The following is a 17,801-nucleotide window of genomic DNA, read 5'->3' as shown; positions in this document are numbered from 1 at the left end:
CGGTCCTTTATGGGATTTATAATTTAAACGGGCCCCAAAGCACGAGATTGGCTGGGGAAATGCCCTGATCGCGGTTGGGCTGCTCGCATGGCGTTGCTCAGATACCTCTGGCCGAGCTCCGTCGACGTCCCCAGCCTGCTAGCCCGTCGGGCAGCTGTCGAGCCGCGGGAGCCCGTTCGTGGGCAGGGCAGGCGCGGCTCGGGCGGCCGCTGCCCCGTCGCTGACCCTCGCGCGAAGCTGCGCGCACCGAGAGGAGACATCTTCCCAGCCGGGCCTCCCGCGCCCGCCGCGGCCCGGGGCGGCGGGGTCGGCCCAGGGACTGGGGGCGATCCGCGCACCCCTCCGTGGGGGGCGCCCCGACTCGGCGGGGGCGGGGTCACGTCCCACCCGGGGCGCCGGGGGCACCCGCGCTGCGGAAACCTGAGCGTGGCCGAGGAGCGGGGAATTGCAGGGCCACCTCCCCGGGCGCCTCCGGCCCGCAGTGGGCGCGCCGGCCGCCGCCGCCCCCGGGCCGTCGCGGAGACCACTCCCGCGCCTGGTACCTGTGGACGCCCTTGTCAAGCGCCCGGAGCTTCCCCGGGGGAGCCAAGCCCAGGACAGACATGCTACTCCCGTTTCCTGCCCCTTCGGAGCGGCGAGGAGTGGGTGAGGCGGGGCCGAGCCGCTGCACCGAGGAGCCCCCCGAGCCGTGGGCGAATGGGCCCCGCGGCGGGGGGCGCTGGGGCCTGCCCGGGGATGGCGGGCAGGCCGCCCTCGGCCCAGCGGCCGGAGGGCGAGGGGAGGGCAACCAGGGGGAAGGGGCGCCCCCTCGCCCTGGGCAGGCCCGAACACGGCGCCGAGCTCGGACCGGCCCGGCCCAGCAGCCTGACCCCGGGAGACCCGGCTTTCAGGCGGGCAACGGCTGCTCTGGCCCAGGCTACCCGGCCTTCAGGTTGTGTGACTGTGACGGGCCGACTGGGGCAAAGGGCGGTTGAAGGGGAACGGGGCGCTTCTCCCTTCTGCTTGGGGGGGTTGTTGTGCTTTGTGGGGGGTCGGGGGGGTCACCACCCTCCCGGGAGAGGTGGGGGAGGGCCGCCGGCGCAGCTGGCCGGCGAGGGGCGGGGTCACAGAGGCGAAGTGTGTGTGTGTGTGTTCGAGCGAGGGCGTGTGGGAGGGGAGGGCGCGCGGAGGAGGATCCTGGTCTGCGCGCGGGCGCGAGCAGCGGGTCGGGCCCGAGCCCAGGAAGAAGGCCCTGGGGGGAGCGGGGGCGGTGGGCCGGCGGGAGGGCGGGCAGGCTGACGCGAAGCGGGGCGGGGAGCCGCGTCGGCGTCGCCGGGCGCGGGCGATTCGAGGCCGACGCATCCGCGCGTGCGCGCGCCGCGGAGTGTCCGCGTTAGAGGGGAGTGACGCGTGCGCGTTCACGTGCGCCCGAGAGAGCGGTAAGAAACGAAGGGAGGCTTGAAGGGGGGTGGGGGTGGAGGCGAGCCGGAGGAGGGGTGGGGGGGCGGCGCCTGCGCAGTGCACCGCGGAGAGCTGTGTGTATGTGAGAGTCTGACGGGTTCAAAATGGCGGCGGCTGCTTCAGCGGCTCCTCCTGTGTGAGGGAAACAACACCCCTCCCCGGCGGCGGCAGCGGCGGCGGCGGCGGCTGCGGCTCGCGGAGCACCTTCCCAGCGGCTGGGCCTGTCGCCGCTCCGTCTATCCTGGGCAGGGGGCGCTCCGGGAGGAGGGGCAACGCCAGGGGGCCCATCCCCCGGAATCCCTCCTCTGCGACTGGGGAGTAGCCGGGGGCTTGTCCCGCAGCGCGGAGCCCGGGCTGAGGGGGAGACGCGAGGGGAGTCCGGGCCCCCAGCCCGGCGCGCCGCGCCGCTCCCGCCCTCTCCGCCCCCCGGGGCCGGGCCCGCGTTCCGGGGGGCCGGGGCGGCGCGGGGAGCCTCGGGCCGGCCGGTCTCAGCTGATCGGCCGCCGCTCCTGGGATCCGGAGGCGGCCGGGCGGCTGCTCGCCGAGGGCACAGCGAAGAGGGCGCTCCCCGCGGCCGGGGCTGGCTCGGGGCTCGGGCTCGGGCTGCTGACCGCTGGCCCGGGGGAGGCGGGGGCGCCCCGGGCTCGGCGCCGAGGGGTCGCGCTCCCCTCGCCTGACGCCTCCGACTCCCGGTCTCCGAAGCTTGAAGAGGAGGTTTGATTCAGCAACTGTTTCCTCTTTTTCCGGGTCGCTCTGACCCTCTCTGGATACTGGGTTGATCCACGGAAAAAAAACGAAGACGACGTTTGGGATTTAATTTTTGCTCTCAGTTTTTGGAATCTTTTACTTCTCACTTGGACAAGAACTCACGAGCAAAATCCCCGGTGAGATTCCCCCTCCTAGGCCTCCCCCCTGGAAGTTTGGTTCACCGTGTTATCTAAAGTCTTAATGTAAAGTTTCTATTTCTTTTTCCGATGGGTGAACGATTGAAACGCCTTTCCTTCGGGGAGCCCAGCGAGATTTGCCATTTTTCCTCTCCGGCCCTGGCTGCTTTCAGTCCCCGGCGGTCCTCGCCCAGGGGTGCAAACACGGTTTCTTTTCCTCCCGACTTGGGACAAGGGCTTCCTCTAGGAGGGCTGCCACGAACTGCTCTTGCAAACTGTGTCATTGGGTCCTTTGGTCTCGTAACAGTTTTGAAAGGATGCTATTAACGTGGCTGTAATGTAGTTGCAAAAAGGAAAAAAAAATCTGCATTCCCTATGGAAGCCATTATCCTTGAGAATATTTAGAAAAAAAGAAAAAACCTTTCTTGGTATTACCGCTCGACACTCGCGCAGTTCGGTCGTAATTTTTGGAAAGCTGTATTTTACTTATTTCTGTAGATGGATTCGGTCATTTTATTACTTTATTCAAAAAGATCTAATGTGATTTTTGTCCCTGATTTGCAACTCTCTTGAATTTGTTTCAGAGTTACACACATCTTGTGTTGGGGTGGAGTGTTGGTTTGGGAATGAAAAGATCCAGGGGCTCTAGGAAGGAAGGCGATGATTGTGTGAGGCTTTCCTAGAGGGGTATGGGAAATTGTTTTGGAATCTTTCTTTATCCTGATTTTTTTGTCCTTTTCAAAATTATAGTCTGTCCTTTTTTCCTTTTAGTTTCTAATTATCGGTGAGAGAGAGCTAATTTGGTTCGGATCTGGATTTGTTCAGTGCCCGCTTCACCTGGTCAGTTCTCTACAGATAAAAGTCCCCCCCCCTTTTTCCTTTTTTGCCCCTGCTGCCATCAAGGGGAGGCTGGCTTATTGTAATCCTGTGGGGAAGAAACAGTGGTGTGTGGCCCATCCACAAGGAACTGAAACCAACATCATCTCCTTTTGCCTAGGCCTCAGACAGTTGTAATGTGATTAACGTTGGTCATGGCAGGGGAACGCTTGCCCCAGAGCAGAGGGGTCCCGAACTGACGAAGAGGACCCGGGTTTGTCAGAGAGCCTTTAACTTACACACATCTTAAATCCCCCTCCTGTGAAAAGAAAGCTTGAGTTTGGGGATGAGTTCTCATCTCTGCTCCTGTCCTTATTCTTTAGTGTTGTAAACCTGGTTCCTAAGGAAGAGGAAGGCAGCCCTGGAGTGGTTTCTTCACAGTAATTTCAACAGAAGAGTGAGAGATGGAACCCGAAGAAGAAAGGATTCGTTACAGCCAGAGACTGGTTAGTATTTTATTCTCTCTCTCTCTCTTTTTTTTTTTTCAATTTTGAAGTACAATAACTGTTTTGTCTCCATTTGTGAACCTACTGTGATTAAAACTTTCCAGGTGGCTTTTCTGTATACCAGAGGAGAGATGGTGTATTAATATCTCATTTGGTTTTTAGGCCAAGTAGTGAGAGCCTTAATATTCATCCTGTTTGGAAATGGACTTGTATGTAGCCTTAACTTCTATAGAAACTGTTGTAAATCCAAGGATTTTGTGGATTACATTGTGACAGGGATTACTAATTTTTCAGTACTGACACTGTAATAAATCTAAGTTAGATTAGAATGCAAATTTTAGGGACAAAACTGAGAAAGGATAGTTCTGTATCATTTTTGTAGATTATGGTATGTCAGGATTTGTGGCTTTGAGCTGGGGGGGGGTAGAACTATGGATTTTATTTTTATTTTTAGCACAAGTAATACTGATAGGTTTAGAGGGTTGGTGGGGATTGATTGAGAAAGGGTAGAATACCAGAAGTTCTATATTTTGTATTTTAGGAAGGAAGTATGAGATACATCATGTTGAAAGAAATTTTTACTTAGTAATGGTTTGGAAGGAATTTGCTTGTATGTGCATATGAATATTTGCTTCTTTAAGCCCTGCTTTCCTCTCAGTATTTCCATATTGGAGTTTAAAAATTTGATTTTTGTATTCCCTGGTCAAAGAGAACTTTATTAATATTCTCACCATATATTCATTTCAGAAATTTGTATTTGTGTCTTTAGAGTAAGGTATGGGGAAAGCCAAAGAATTGTATGTATTATGTGAAATTTGGTGAACTGAGAGACCTAAAAGATTACTAAAGGAATTTATGGTGGTTTTCTTTGGCTCTGCGTTTTAGACTGAGTTTGGAGGAAAACAGAGTGATTCTGTAATCATTTTCTGATGATTTCCACTCTTTTTGAGAAGAGGCTACTTTGTTTAAACGTGACTGTTAGAAAGGTGCGGAGTGCAAGTCTATCCAGGAGGCACGTATGTTCTGGCAAGCCTTAGTCCAGAGATTTGCCTCGTCTCCTAAAGCGTGTATTGAGAATATAGTTCTTTAACTTTTAGAAATAAACTCTTATTTAACTTTCAGAAATAAACTACGTATGTCAGTAGTGAAATTTTGGGTGCTTGTTTTGTTTTGTTTTGACATTCCTTAAACTTTTCTTTGGGACCGTAGGAGAAGAAAGAGGATGCTGCAGAGTTCTCTTCCCAGGTGGTTATTCCCAGCTATATGGGGAATCATTTTTATCGTGTCAGACTTGCAGAATTGTTGAGCTGTTATGTAAATACTTGAAGGATCTTGGATCTTGGGATCCAGTCTTTGAAAGGAAGAGCCTTTCATTCAGCCAGAAAAAGTTCACATTTTTTAACAAAATAGAAAGGTAGTGGTAGAAATCCAGGGAATCTGTGACTTTTGTCCTGGTAAGATTTTTTTTTTTTTTTTTTTTAGTATATGTGCTGCCGAAGCGAGCACAAGATTTTTTTTTTTAATTGTAAAGTGATTGCTACCTGTTGCACACATTAACCCTTTCCGTATCTAGCATATTTTGGTTTTGGTTCATGTTACGCTGCGGGGCTCCATCCCAGGACCCCGAGACCATGACCTGAGCTGAAGGCAGAGGCCTAACCCACTGAGCCACCCAGGCGCCCCTGTAGCGTAACTTTTTTGATTTGAGAGCATAGTGGCAGTTTATTTGAATGACAAGTTTGCTTATTAGACTTTTAATGTTTGTCTCTGTGGTGAGTCCTCATGTTACATTGGTTAAGTTAGATCTCATTTGAGGAATTTTAAGACTATCATAATGGCTAATTTTTATAGTAGTTAGCTGTTTTTTTTTTTTAACACTGTGTCTGTCTTTAAAGTAGGTCACAGTATAGAACTTACTTTGTTTTGCAGGTATTGGCCATAAAACAAAGTTTGAAAGAGAGACAAACGACAGGTTTACTTACTTAGCTTAGTGGTTAAAATTTGTGTGGCCTCATACAGTATATATTTGTCAAATTGAAATGAGTTACTTGGTACATTGATTTTAGTGTTACTAAATGTTACTTCCATGTTGTTTTAAGGGACAAAACCTAAATGGTCATCCCTTGTGATACGCCTCTAAAATAGCCTCTCGAGAGAGAATATCAGTATTATAAGTCCTAGTCCAGGGGTGCCTCTATGGCTCGGTGGGTTAAGCCTCTGCCTTCGGCTCAGGTCATGGTCTCAGGGTCCTGGGATCGAGTCCCGCAGCGTCCAGCATCGGGCTCTCTGCTCAGCGGGGAGCCTGCTTCCCCCTCTCTCTCTGCCTGCCTCTCTGCGTACTTGTGATCTCTCTCTCTGTCAAATAAATAAATGAAGTCTAAAAAAAAAAAAAGTCTGAGTCCAGACTCATTTCAGAATGATTTTATTGTATTTGGGACCATTTACCTATCTTTAAGAGAAAGAAAAGTTGTATTCTTACTAGTAACAATACTATTAAAAATTGAGTAAGTCATTTTAATGCTTTTTACTGAGATAGCTATTTCAAGTGCACAGGCTGAATTTGGTAAATTTTGATATGTTTATATCAATTTTGTGACAGGTCATTTCTTAAATTCAGAAATAGCTAGTTTTAAAAAATGGCTTGCCTCTTGCTAAACTTTACTATTACATATGGAAGAGAATTGTACCTTTGAAGATGGTGTATATGTATAGATTTGGGACATAAGCTCTACTTTCTGGAACTAGAATGCTTGTTTTGCAATGTGGGAAATGAATGATGTTTGACTATTCTTAAGCAAGATGTAGTTTTGTTCTTTAATGAAAAGATGAGTCATTTTGTGTATGGATTCCTAGAACAAAGCCAGACAGATCTCTAAGGCACGTTGATGTACCTGGAAAGGGTATTCAAGTGAGAGGGGTAGAAGCTTCAGCTTTGGTGATGGGTGGATGTTTGATTGTCCTGAGGTGAAGATTATTTATTTCTGTATTTCTAGTAAATTTAGATGGAGGACTTTATTGAGAAATATTGACGAGGACTAAAGATGGAACTTCTTTTTTTCTTCATTTGATTTCAGCAGCCAAAGTGTTGGAGTAGTTTTAGTTGTTTGTTTCTGACCATGTATATTAAGTATTGATTTGTAGGGAATATTCAGCATAATATCTTACAGATACTTTATCTAAAATGTTAGTTAGATCCTTAGCAATTATAATTGATGATCTTTTAGGTTTTTGAAATCATACCAATTCTGAGTAATCCTTAATTGCATAGAAAATCAAGGGCAAAATAGCATGCATCTAAATACCATTTATATGCTACGTAGTATTGTTTTAACTTGGGACTTTTTTCATTTTTAATGGAAAAGATGACCTTTGGTATTTATTTATTTCTTAAAAGATTTTATTTATTGAACAGACAGAGATCACAAGTAGGCAGAGAGGCAGGCAGAGAGAGAGGGGGAAGCAGGCTCCCTTCTGAGCAGAGTCTGATGTGGGGCTCGATCCCAGGACCCTGAGATTATGACCTGAGCCGAAGGCAGAGGCTTAACCCACTGAGCCACCCAGGCGCCTTGTTATTTATTTTAATACACTGGACTATGTGTCCTCAACTGGTATAATATATTATACACATCATTACATTTAGTATGGAAAAAATTCATTGGCTCCTGCCAAAGGCAATTGTAGAAGCAAACGGACACCTGAACCAATGTAAAAGAAAGTGAAGACAGTATACTTCAGGGTAAGAGAAGTTGCGGAACCTTATATGGAGGAGGAGATGTTGATTTTCTTGAGAATTCCTGATTGTCAATGTCGATGATGAGATTAAGAGATTTTCTAAAGGATGTTATTATATTGTTAGATGTTCAATGCTGTTTATTTCTTACATATGTTTTTCTTTGAAATAGCTAAATCATTTATCTTTTTTAAGAAACTAGGGGCATTGAAGCCCTAATGATATTCTCACCATTCTTTGGATTACCCTTAAAAATTGTCTTCCCAGATTCAGTAGCAGTTACCAGACTATCCCTTTTATAAACAGTCCCACTTTGAATGACCCCACTCTAAGTACGTCTTTCTGACCAGGAATGGACTTGGCAAAATAAAATCCTTCTTTTAAGCCATATTTTCCATATCATGAAAGTGTCATCTTGTTAACAATTGGAAAAAAGTTATAGATGGTCTAAATTGTTAAATTTGCTTATTTATAATTATTTAATTAGACTTAACCTTCAGTCTGTGATGGTGGAGGAGTACATTGTTCTGAGTGTTGCAGCCTCCTTCCTGGAGATGTAGGAAAAACTTGTTGCCCGTTTTTGGGTGATTCAAAATGGAGATAATGAGGGAACTAATTCTTTATTCTTATGCATCAGTTTTCCATAGTAAGCTGCATTTTGGGGACCCATAATGAGGACTGTATTTAAGCCCTATCACTTTCTCTTGTTTTATTTTGCTGAGCACTAGTCATTATCATACTTGTTTGTTTTGTTTGTGCATCTCTCTCCATTGGAGTGTAAGCTCCTTGAGAGTTGGGAGTTTGTTTTGTTTATGGTATATACTGGATGCTTCAAATAGTGCCTGACACGTAGAAAGTGCTCAATAAGTAGCCTCAGAAAAAGAGAAAGTACTCCATCTACAACACAGAAAGTATAAGTATCTGTTGATTTTGGTGAAAGCCCTGATGATACTTTTTTTTTTTTTTTAATTTATTTATTTAACGCACAGACAGAGATCACAAGTAGGCAGAGAGGCAGGCAGAGAGAGAGGAGGAAGCAGGCTCCCTGCTGAGCAGAGAGCCCGATGCGGGACTCGATCCCAGGACCCTGAGATCATGACCTGAGCTGAAGGCAGAGGCTTTAACCCACTGAGCCACTCAGGTGCCCCCCTGATAAATACTTTTCTTTGCTACCAGTTTTCTTGAGGCCCAGCGATAAGTCACTGGAATGAAGGAGGATTTGGTGTGTAGGGATGAGCAGAATATCTGGATATTAGGTCTTGCAGTGTGCATAGAACCAGAAGCTTTAAGCTGTGACAGAAAAAATTTATACTTAGCACACATGCCAGATGAACACATTTATAGTATTTGGGCCATTAGAACAAATGAAAAAAAATGTCTAGTTAACTTTAAAAGCTCAGTCTGAATTTTAAGTTCTTCCCTTAATCCTGTAAAAATCTTCTGTTTCAAGGTTTTTGCTGGGTTTTAGACCATCTTAAAGTTGTGAAGTTGCAAGTGATGATATTTGTATTATTCTCAAGTCCCAGTTTTGGCCATTAAAAAAGTCAAAGAATTGATATATTTACTGTATTCCATACAGAGAAACATGCCATTATTTTATGTCCTTTAAAAGTTTTCTTCTTGGGGTGCCTGGATGGCTCATTTGGTTAAGCAGCTGACTCTTGGCTTCAGCTCAGGCTCAGGTCATGATTCCTGGGTCATGAGATTGAGCTCTGCATCAGGCTCCACGTTCCGCAAGGAGTTGGCTTGTCTCTCTCTTCCCATCTGCTTCACCCTACCTTTAAAATAAGTGAATAAAATCTTCAAAAAAAATTTTTTTTTTCTTCTTGGTAAATGGACATCCTTGACTAGATTTCATTAATTTGCTCTGTGTGATCTCATTTTTGGAATAATCCTCTTGTCCCATTGTGGTTTTACATCAACAAATTGAGTATGTATGTGCTGAGTACTGAGCTAGGTTCTCTCATACACAGTACCTTGTTTAACCCTCAAAACTGGCCTGTAAGGTAGATGGTATAGTTTTAAACTTTAATTTCTTTTTTATTATGGAAATAAGAGTTTTAGTCTGTGACTTGCCCAAGATCACAGAGTTGGGGGGGGGGGAATGACCAGACCTTGAACCTCATGTTTCTTGTGTTATTTCATACAGAAAACCAGTGATACCCATTCCTGTTAAAGGAAGTTACAGCCTGAGTCCTTTCTCTTTTTTTGAGGCTACTTTTAAATTTTCTTCCCTCACAGATATCTTAACATCCTAAATGAGATAGTTAAAAATATTTGACAGTCAGTATTTCATCATGTTTAGAAAAAGGTGGCACATTCTTTTTGTGAACTTTGAACTTACTACATTTGATCTAGTAAAGCAGCAGTATTTGTGCTGTTTGTGTATATGTCAGATTTCTTATTTATGTCTGTCACTCATGTCATTGTTTTCTGTTTTAAATTTTAGGTTCTTGGGGGTTTTTTCTATCTGTGAGTACTTGGTAAAAACTTAAGCCATAAAGATAAAAGGCAGCAGATAGTGACCAAGCCAGTGGTTTTGGCAAATAACAGTGGTGAAGGCCACCTCCAGGTAGGTAGAGAGGAGGAGGGAAGGGGGTGGCCTTGCAGGAGGCAAAGACAGCATAAGCTTTACTATGGAATGGGATGCTTATAAGGCCTAGTCTGAGGATATTCATTAGATTCATAGGACTAAAGTAGAAGATTTGTTTTGGAAGGCACTGTTGATAATATCGGGAGCACATTTTAAACAATTATGAAGGCCAGACATGGAAAATAGAGAATCATTGGAAGTTGTGGTTTATTTTTAATCAGATGGTAATTTGATCAAAGTGGTGTTTTAGGAGTAATGTTTTTGCAGTTTCAGGTCAGGGACTTGTCCAAAAGAATATTGAAATAAGTTACCTTTTAAAGTATCAGGTACCTGATCTCTAGGGCAGGGGTTCTTGAAGTGTGGTTCCCTCATCAGCAGCATCAGCATTATCTGGGTATCTGGGAACATGTTAGAAGTACATTTAGGGGGCCCTGCCCTGTATTTACTGAATTGGAAACTCTGGGATTGGGGCCCAGCAATCTGGGTTTTAACAAGCCAGGTGATTTCAATACATGCAGAAGTTTGAGAATCATTGTTCTGGGGGTTAGTTAGTAGCAATGGAAAGGAAGAGAAAGTGGGTGCCTGGATGGCTTAGTGGGTTAAAGCCTCTGCCTCTAGCTCAGGTCATGATCTCAGGGTCCTGGGATCGAGTTCTGTATCAGGCTCTCTGCTCGGCAGGGAGCCTGCTTCCTCCTCTCTCTCTGCCTACTTGTGATCTATCAAATAAATAAATAAAATCGTAAAAAAAAAAACAAAAACAGTTTCAAGAGCTGGTTGTGGTCCTCAGTGTGAATTCAATATGTAGCCTCAACCTTAAGCCATTCTTTATATCCCTGGAATACACAACACTTTCAGGGCAGTAATCTGGCCAACACACTCTTAAAGATTCTGACAGTCACCTCAAGAGATTGTAGATGCATCATAAATACAGTGATTATTTATAGTACTTTCATAGTTTCCAAAGAACTTCTCTGTTTCTTGTGTCTTTTGATCATCTTAATCTTCTGATCATCATCATTTTGAGGGGTTTCCAGAACTTGAGGATGGTGCCACCATATTTCACAGTTCTAGCAGGTGCCATTCATGTATCTTAATCTGTCTGAAAGATGCCCTTGGAGTTGTGTGTGAACAACAACAAAAAATCGTGAGCCTTTTAGGGTGGATAAGATAAAGGAAAAGTCACCCCATATATTTGAGACAAGGTAAGAAAAAACCCAGTCTGATGGATAATAGTACACATTAATTGAGTGTATACTGTGTGCCTGGTACTGGCACTTTTCACATATTAACTAACTTAATTTTCAGCAACCCTTTGAGATAGGTTCTGTGATTCCCATTTTCTGGTTTGGAAATTGAGGCATATTACAATTAAGTAACCTGTCTGAGGTTATCCAGTTAACAGAAATAATCAGGATTCAAAGTGGGCAGTCTGGCTCCCAAGCCTTCTAATCTATTTTGCCTCTTTTTCGACTTTGTTGGAAGATAGTTTGTATATATTTTGTTGATGAACTTTGGATGTTCCCAGGTAATATTTTCTCACTCAGGAGATTCATTCACATAGATGTCTTTTTTAGGTGCTTACACTGTGTCAACTACTTTACTTGGGCCTTACTTTTTTAACTTCCAAATGCTGTGGTTTCAAGTAGTGCTGAATGTTTTGAAGAAATTAAGAGGGTGATGAAATACACTTAACCCTTAAATAAGTGGGGATTAAGGGTCCTGACCCTCTGCACAGTTGAAAATCCACATGTAACTTGACTCCCCAAAAACTTAAGTACTAATAGCCTATTTTGACCAGAAGCCTTTTGTAACACACACAGTCAACACATATTTTTGTACTTTGTGTTTTTATAATAAAGTAAGAGAAAGGAAAATGTTGAGAAAATCATAAGGAAGAAAAAAAATACATTTAAAGTACTGTACTGCATTTATCAAAAAAATCTGCATGTAAATGAACCCATGTGGTTCAAACCAGTGTTGTTCAAGGATCATCTATACTTATTAGGGTGAGGATCGTTCCTTGAGATTGATGATCCCTAAAGGCTCCCTGAGAAGATGGCATCTTGCGACTGAGACCTGAGTGATGCGGAGCCATTCTTGTGAAGTTCAAGGACTTAGGGACCAGGTCTGGGTCAGCAGAGCTCTGGATAGAGGGACCAGCTAATGCAAAGCCCTGTGGTATGAATGGGAAAATATTACAAGCCCTTAGCTTTGCGTCAGACACTATGCAAAACTCTTGGGATACAGTGATGACCAAGACAGGCATGGTCCCTCTGTTGTGAAGCTTCCAGTCTGGTGGGGAGTAACTGAATACTTCTGTTAGTAACGTCAGTTACAGTTACGCAAAGGACTACAAAGGTGAATAGAGGATGCAGTGAGACTGTATAATAAGTGACCTAATCTAAATATCGGGAGTGGGAGGAGGCATCAGAGAACACTTTCTCTGAGAAAGCTTTTAAAAGGGAGACCTGAAGGATGAGTAAGAGGTAACCTGTCAAAAAGGAAGTGATTAGCATATGGAGAAACCCTGAGGTTGGAAGGAATCTGACCTGTTTGAAAAACATAGCAACCACACAAAACCAAAAAAGCTAGTGTTAACTGCTGAGAAGTAAGTGGAGGAGAGAGTTAAAATCTTGACAAAGTAATCAGGGGTCAGGTCAAGTAGGGCTTTATTCTGAAGACAGTGGGAAGGCACGAGTTTAGCAGAGGAGTAATGTGCTTGAACTAATAACAGCTGCACTTTAGAGAAAGGATCAGGGAGGGAGTGAGAATGGATTTGGTGATGGCCAATTAGGAGGCTGCTACAGTGGTTTAGGTAAGAAATGATGGAAGTATGGTTGAGAATAAGGATAGTGGAGGTAGGGAGGTTTTGAGAAATACTTAGAAAACAAAATCATAGGCCTTTGATTCCTTGGGTGTGTGGGAGAGTGACTGTAAGGGGGTATGTGTAAGCATGACCCTCAAGGTTTTCTCATGTGAATAGTTTGTGGTAATAGTCCTTTTATTGAGATAGGGCACGCTGAATGAAGAGCAGGTCTGGAGATTGAGGGGATGAGCATAAACTCAGTTTGGAGCAAGTCTGGACAGATTGAATGTGAGTACCTGTGAAACATCTGATAGAACTCTTGAGTAGGTAACAGACTGTGATTCTGGACCACAGGAAGGGTTTTTTGGCACATACCTGTGTCTTAATGGCATATGTCTGGTAAATGAAGTTGGGTAGGCATAGAGTAGCTTACAAAGGGAGTGAAGGGAGGCCAGAGAAGAAAATCAAGAAAGTAGTGGTGTCTTGGAAGCCAAGGCACTGTGGTACTTACTGTTTATCAAGCGCTGTGTTAAGTGTTAGTGTGTTTTTATTCATTTAATGCTTGTAACTATGAAGTAAGTGCTTTTATTATCTCAATTTTATAGATCAGGAAAACGACATAAGAAGGGGCTATATAATTTGTCCAAGACTACCAGATAATAACTAGAGAGATTACTGGTTTGTTTTGTTTTGTTTTTGTTTTTTTATAATTTCTTATATTTTTATTAACATATAATGTATTATTAGCCCCAGGGGTACAGGTCTGTGAATCGCCAGCTTTACGCACTTCACAGCACTCACCATAGCACATACCTTCCCCAGTGTCCATGACCCTACCACCCTCTCTCTACCCCCCACACTCCCCCAGCAACCCTCAGTTTGTTTTGTGAGATTAAGAGTCTCTTATGGTTTGTCTCCCTCCTGATCCCATCTTGTTTCATTTATTCCTTTCCTACCCCCCCAAACTCCCCATGTTGCCTCTCAACTTCCTCAGATCAGGGAGATCATATGATAATTGTCTTTCTCTGATTGACTTATTTCGTTAAGCATAATACCCTGTAGTTCCATCCATGTCATCGCAAATGGCAAGATTTCATTTCTTTTGATGGCTGCATAGTATTGAGATTACTGGTTTTTGAACCCAGGTTTGTCTGGCTCCAGTTTGTATTCTTTTTTTTTGTTGTTGTTTTCGCTTTTTTTTTAAGATTTTGTTTATTTATTTGACAGAGATCACAAGGAGGCAGAGAGGCAGGCAGAGAGGGGAAGCAGGCTCCCTGCTGTGTGGGGCTCGATCCCAGGACTCCGGGATCGTGACCTGAGCCGAAGGCAGAGACTTTAACCCACTGAGCCACCCAGATGCCCCTCCAGTTTGTATTCTTAAATGACGTTTCATACCGTATTCTTAAATGACGTTTCATACCGATGGTGAAAGTCATACCAATGGTGAAAAAAGGAGGGGGGTAATCAACTGAGGTGGATGCCACCCAGAGGCTGAGTATATTAAAGATGGAGATTTTCATTGGATTTGGCAACATAGAAGTTAGTGGTGATTTTTTTTTTTTTAAGATTTTATTTATTTTTATTTGACAGAGATCACAAGTAAGCAGAGAGGCAGGCAGAGAGGGAGGAAGGGAAGCAGGCTCCCTGCTGAGCAGAGAGCCCGATGCGGGGCTTGATCCCAGCACCCTGGGACCATGACCTGAGCGGAAGGCAGAGGCTTTAACCCACTGAGCCACCCAGGTGCCCCAGAAGTTAATGGTGATTTTAAACAGGAGTTTCAGTGGCATTTGGAGCAGACTTTCTTCAAAGTAAGTGTGAGATTAAACAGATTAAACAGACAGTGAATGAAAAGAAGTTTAGAGAAGTTTGGCTGTGAAGAGAAAAGGGGAGCAGGTCATAGCTGTAAGTTAAAGTGCAGGATCCAAAGAAGTTTCTCTTAGGTTTTTGTTTGTTACGTTTTGTTTTAAGATGGAAGAGACCATTGTATTTTTTTGTTAATAGTGCTGTCATCTATTATTCCTTCTTCTGTTATCCTTCAAATTTAATCAGTAGCTAAGACCTGATGAATTTCTCATATTCATCTCTATGTAGTTCTCACTACTACTCCAAATGTTTGGACTCTTAGTCTAGACTATCATAATAGCCTCTTTCTTGGATTTTTGGTGGGGGAGGGCATATGTTTACCATTATTTCTTAATATTGTGCTTCCAAAGTTCTGATCATGTGGTTCCTATTCTCCATAATATTCCCACTCTTTATAGTCAGTGGTGGTGTGGGATGGACCCTGGACTTGGTTCACAATACCTGGCTTTGAATTTCAGGTTATTAAACTTAACCTTGATTAACTTAAAATTTTTTAAACTTTATTTTAAAAATTTTTATTAAGTAAACTCTACCCCTAACATGGGGCTCGAACTTAAAACCCTGAGATTAGGAATCATATGTTCTGCTGACTGAGCCATCCAGTCGCCCCTGTAAACTTTAACTTTTCATGTGTGGATTAATGAAAACAAAACGTACCTTTCGGAAATTTTTTTTTTTTTTTTTAAGATTTTTTTTTTTATCTGTCAGAGAGCGAGAACACAAGCAGGGGGAATGGCAGGCAGAGGGAGAAGCAGGCTCCCCGATAAGCAAGGAGCCCGATGCAGGGCTCGATCCCAGGTTCATGGGATAATGACTTGAGCCGAAGGCAGATGCTGAGCCACCCAAGCATCCCTGGAAATGATTTATAAGTGCTTAGTTAACTTGAAGGGTTTTGCCATTATAGGCACAAACTCCTTAGCCTGATATTCAGGCCCCAGTAGACTACTGCTGTCTTATTAGCTACACTTATATTCATATATCTTCCAGCCAAACCAAACTACTTTGTTGGTTTTTATTTCCACACACTTGTGCTATCTTGTCTCCCTGTCCCTACCATAGTTTTCACGTTCGAAAGCCCATTTTGTAGTACTGTTTCCTTAGTCCTGTGTATTAAAGGCAACCTTTTCTAATTCCTCATGTTTTTTTCTCCCTAGCTCTAATGGTATGTAACTGGATACAAGATAGAAAGTTTAATTATGTCTTTTTTATGTGCTTTGTGAGGACAAGGCATGACTTCCCTGGCACACATATAGCATAATACCATTAATATCATTGAGACTCAGGTTGCCGGTTGGTTAACATTTCAAGAAGACAAAGTATAATGTAATAAAATTAATCTCCCTTTTGTGGTTGAGTGCTGACAGTTATCAGAAAGGTGGTGGTTAGAACAAAGAGAAGGAGAGCCAAGGAACAAAAATTTGCCACATCTTGTTCTAGTCATTAGAGAAAGGAATGGACTATTCATTTCTTGAGACCATCTAGTTACCCTTGTTCTTATATTGTGTTCACTGGCCAATTTCATAATTAGTTTGGTTCCCCTGTTTGTTGATATTGGGAAATGGGTTTCCTGGATAATAGGCTCTTAATATTCATAAGTCCAGGCTAGGCATCCTGAAGAAGTTAATTGGCAGTCCTTTTGTCTTGAAGAGTTGAATAGTAGCCTACCAAGATCCCTCCTTTGAACTTTCAAAAGGGCAAAAATGTACACTTAACAGTAATAGTGTCTACAAATACTCTTCATGTGCAAAGGTTTGAACATGGTGTGTAGAATGCTAAGGTACCGTTCTCCAGTCCCTTTTCTTAGGGAAGCATTTCTTTGAGTAGATCTTCTAGTTACAAATTCTCATAGTATAGTCTAAAACATCTTTTATGCATGACACCTATCGCAGCTATATTTACTTGAATTATTGTTTGATTGTCTCTTCCCTTTCAGATTGTAAGCATCATTAAAGGCTGCTATGATGCCTTTTCTCACCGTTTTATCCCCATACTTGGTACAATGTCTGGTCCACAGTAGGCATTAGAAGGGTTTTTTTCGTGAATATGCATCTCTGAAATGCTCTCCCTCCAGCCCCATTCTGCCTTCTTGGTGAGCTCCTAATTATCCTCCAAAGCCCGCAGATATTCTTCTCTCGAGTTCTCCTCAGTTAAATTCCTGAGGCACTTTATATGCATTTTTGTTGTAGGACCAGTCACTTTATGTTGTAATTATTTGACCATGAGCCTCTTTTCTTTTTAAAGATTTTATTTATCATTTATTTGACAGAGAGAGAGCTCAAGCAGGGGGAGAGGCAGGCAGAGGGAGAGGGAGAAGCAGGCTCTTCAGAGCAGGAAGCCCAATGTGGGACTCAATCCCAGGATTCTGGGATCATGATCTGAGCCAAAGGCAGATGCTTAAGCAACCACCTGAGCCACCCAGGCGCCCTTGACCACGAGTCTCTTTTCATCCAGCTAGAGTAGACTTCTTCTTCTTCTTCTTCTTCTTCTTTTTTTTTTTTAAGATTTTTATTTATTTATTTGACAGACAGAGATGACAGGGAAGAAGGCATAGAGGGAGGTAGGGAAGCAGGCTCCCTGCTGAGCAGAGAGCCCAGCTCGGGGCTCGATCTCAGGACCCTGGGATCATGACCTGAACCGAAGGCAGAGGCTTTAACCCACTGAGCCACCCAGGTGCCCCTAGAGTAGACTTTAAGGCAAGGATCATGTCTTAATTTAAGTGTTCAGAAAAATATCTGTTGAACTGAACAAAATGTGTTGTGCACTTCCTAAAAATACATAAATTGTATAGCATAATAACTGAACCCTAACAATGGAATGAACCTAACAACGAAAAGAAGGCTATTATCCAAGCTTTATTTTATTCATCTGCAAGGTCTTTCTCAGTTCTGATAGTTTAAACTAGTTGTTTTCAAAGTGTGTTCCTGGCCACATCATCTGGGAGCTTGTTAGAAATGCAGATAATTAGGTCCTACCCCAAATTTACTGAATCAGAAACTCTGGGGATGGCTGAGTTCAACCAGCCCACCAGGTGATTCTGGTAGATGGTGAAGTTTGAGAACCACTGGAATTACTTTAGCAGTTTATCTGTTTTCTGTGTGTTCCAGAAAATCATAGTTAACCATCTTAATTTAAACTTCAGAGCTTAAAGTTGTTTTTTTTTTTT

At 43.8% G+C, this 17,801-nt stretch overlaps 1 protein-coding gene across 3 annotated transcripts in view; it reads left to right on the top strand.

Moving 5' to 3' along the window:
* The first annotated feature begins 1,434 nt into the window (after window positions 1-1,434).
* LOC111149677 (lysine demethylase 2A) overlaps window positions 1,435-17,801 on the top strand; it is a 116,072-nt gene continuing 99,705 nt past the window's right edge. Inside the window, exons 1-2 of one of the 3 annotated variants that reach the window (XM_022506892.1) lie at window positions 1,435-2,324; window positions 3,524-3,646. In XM_022506892.1, the coding sequence (XP_022362600.1) occupies window positions 3,605-3,646 (42 nt within the window). In that variant the 5' untranslated portion in view covers window positions 1,435-2,324; window positions 3,524-3,604. Of the gene's footprint in view, window positions 2,325-2,365; window positions 3,165-3,449; window positions 3,647-17,801 lie in introns of those variants that run through there. The other 2 variants (XM_022506894.1, XM_022506893.1) reach the window with 2 other exon arrangements.

This window comes from Enhydra lutris, unplaced genomic scaffold, assembly GCF_002288905.1.
Source record: "Enhydra lutris kenyoni isolate GAN:26980312 unplaced genomic scaffold, ASM228890v2 scaffoldscaffold22, whole genome shotgun sequence".
Taxonomy (NCBI): Eukaryota; Metazoa; Chordata; class Mammalia; order Carnivora; family Mustelidae; genus Enhydra; species Enhydra lutris.
Note: the sequence above shows the minus strand (reverse complement) of the source record. Positions and strands in the feature narration are given on the sequence as shown.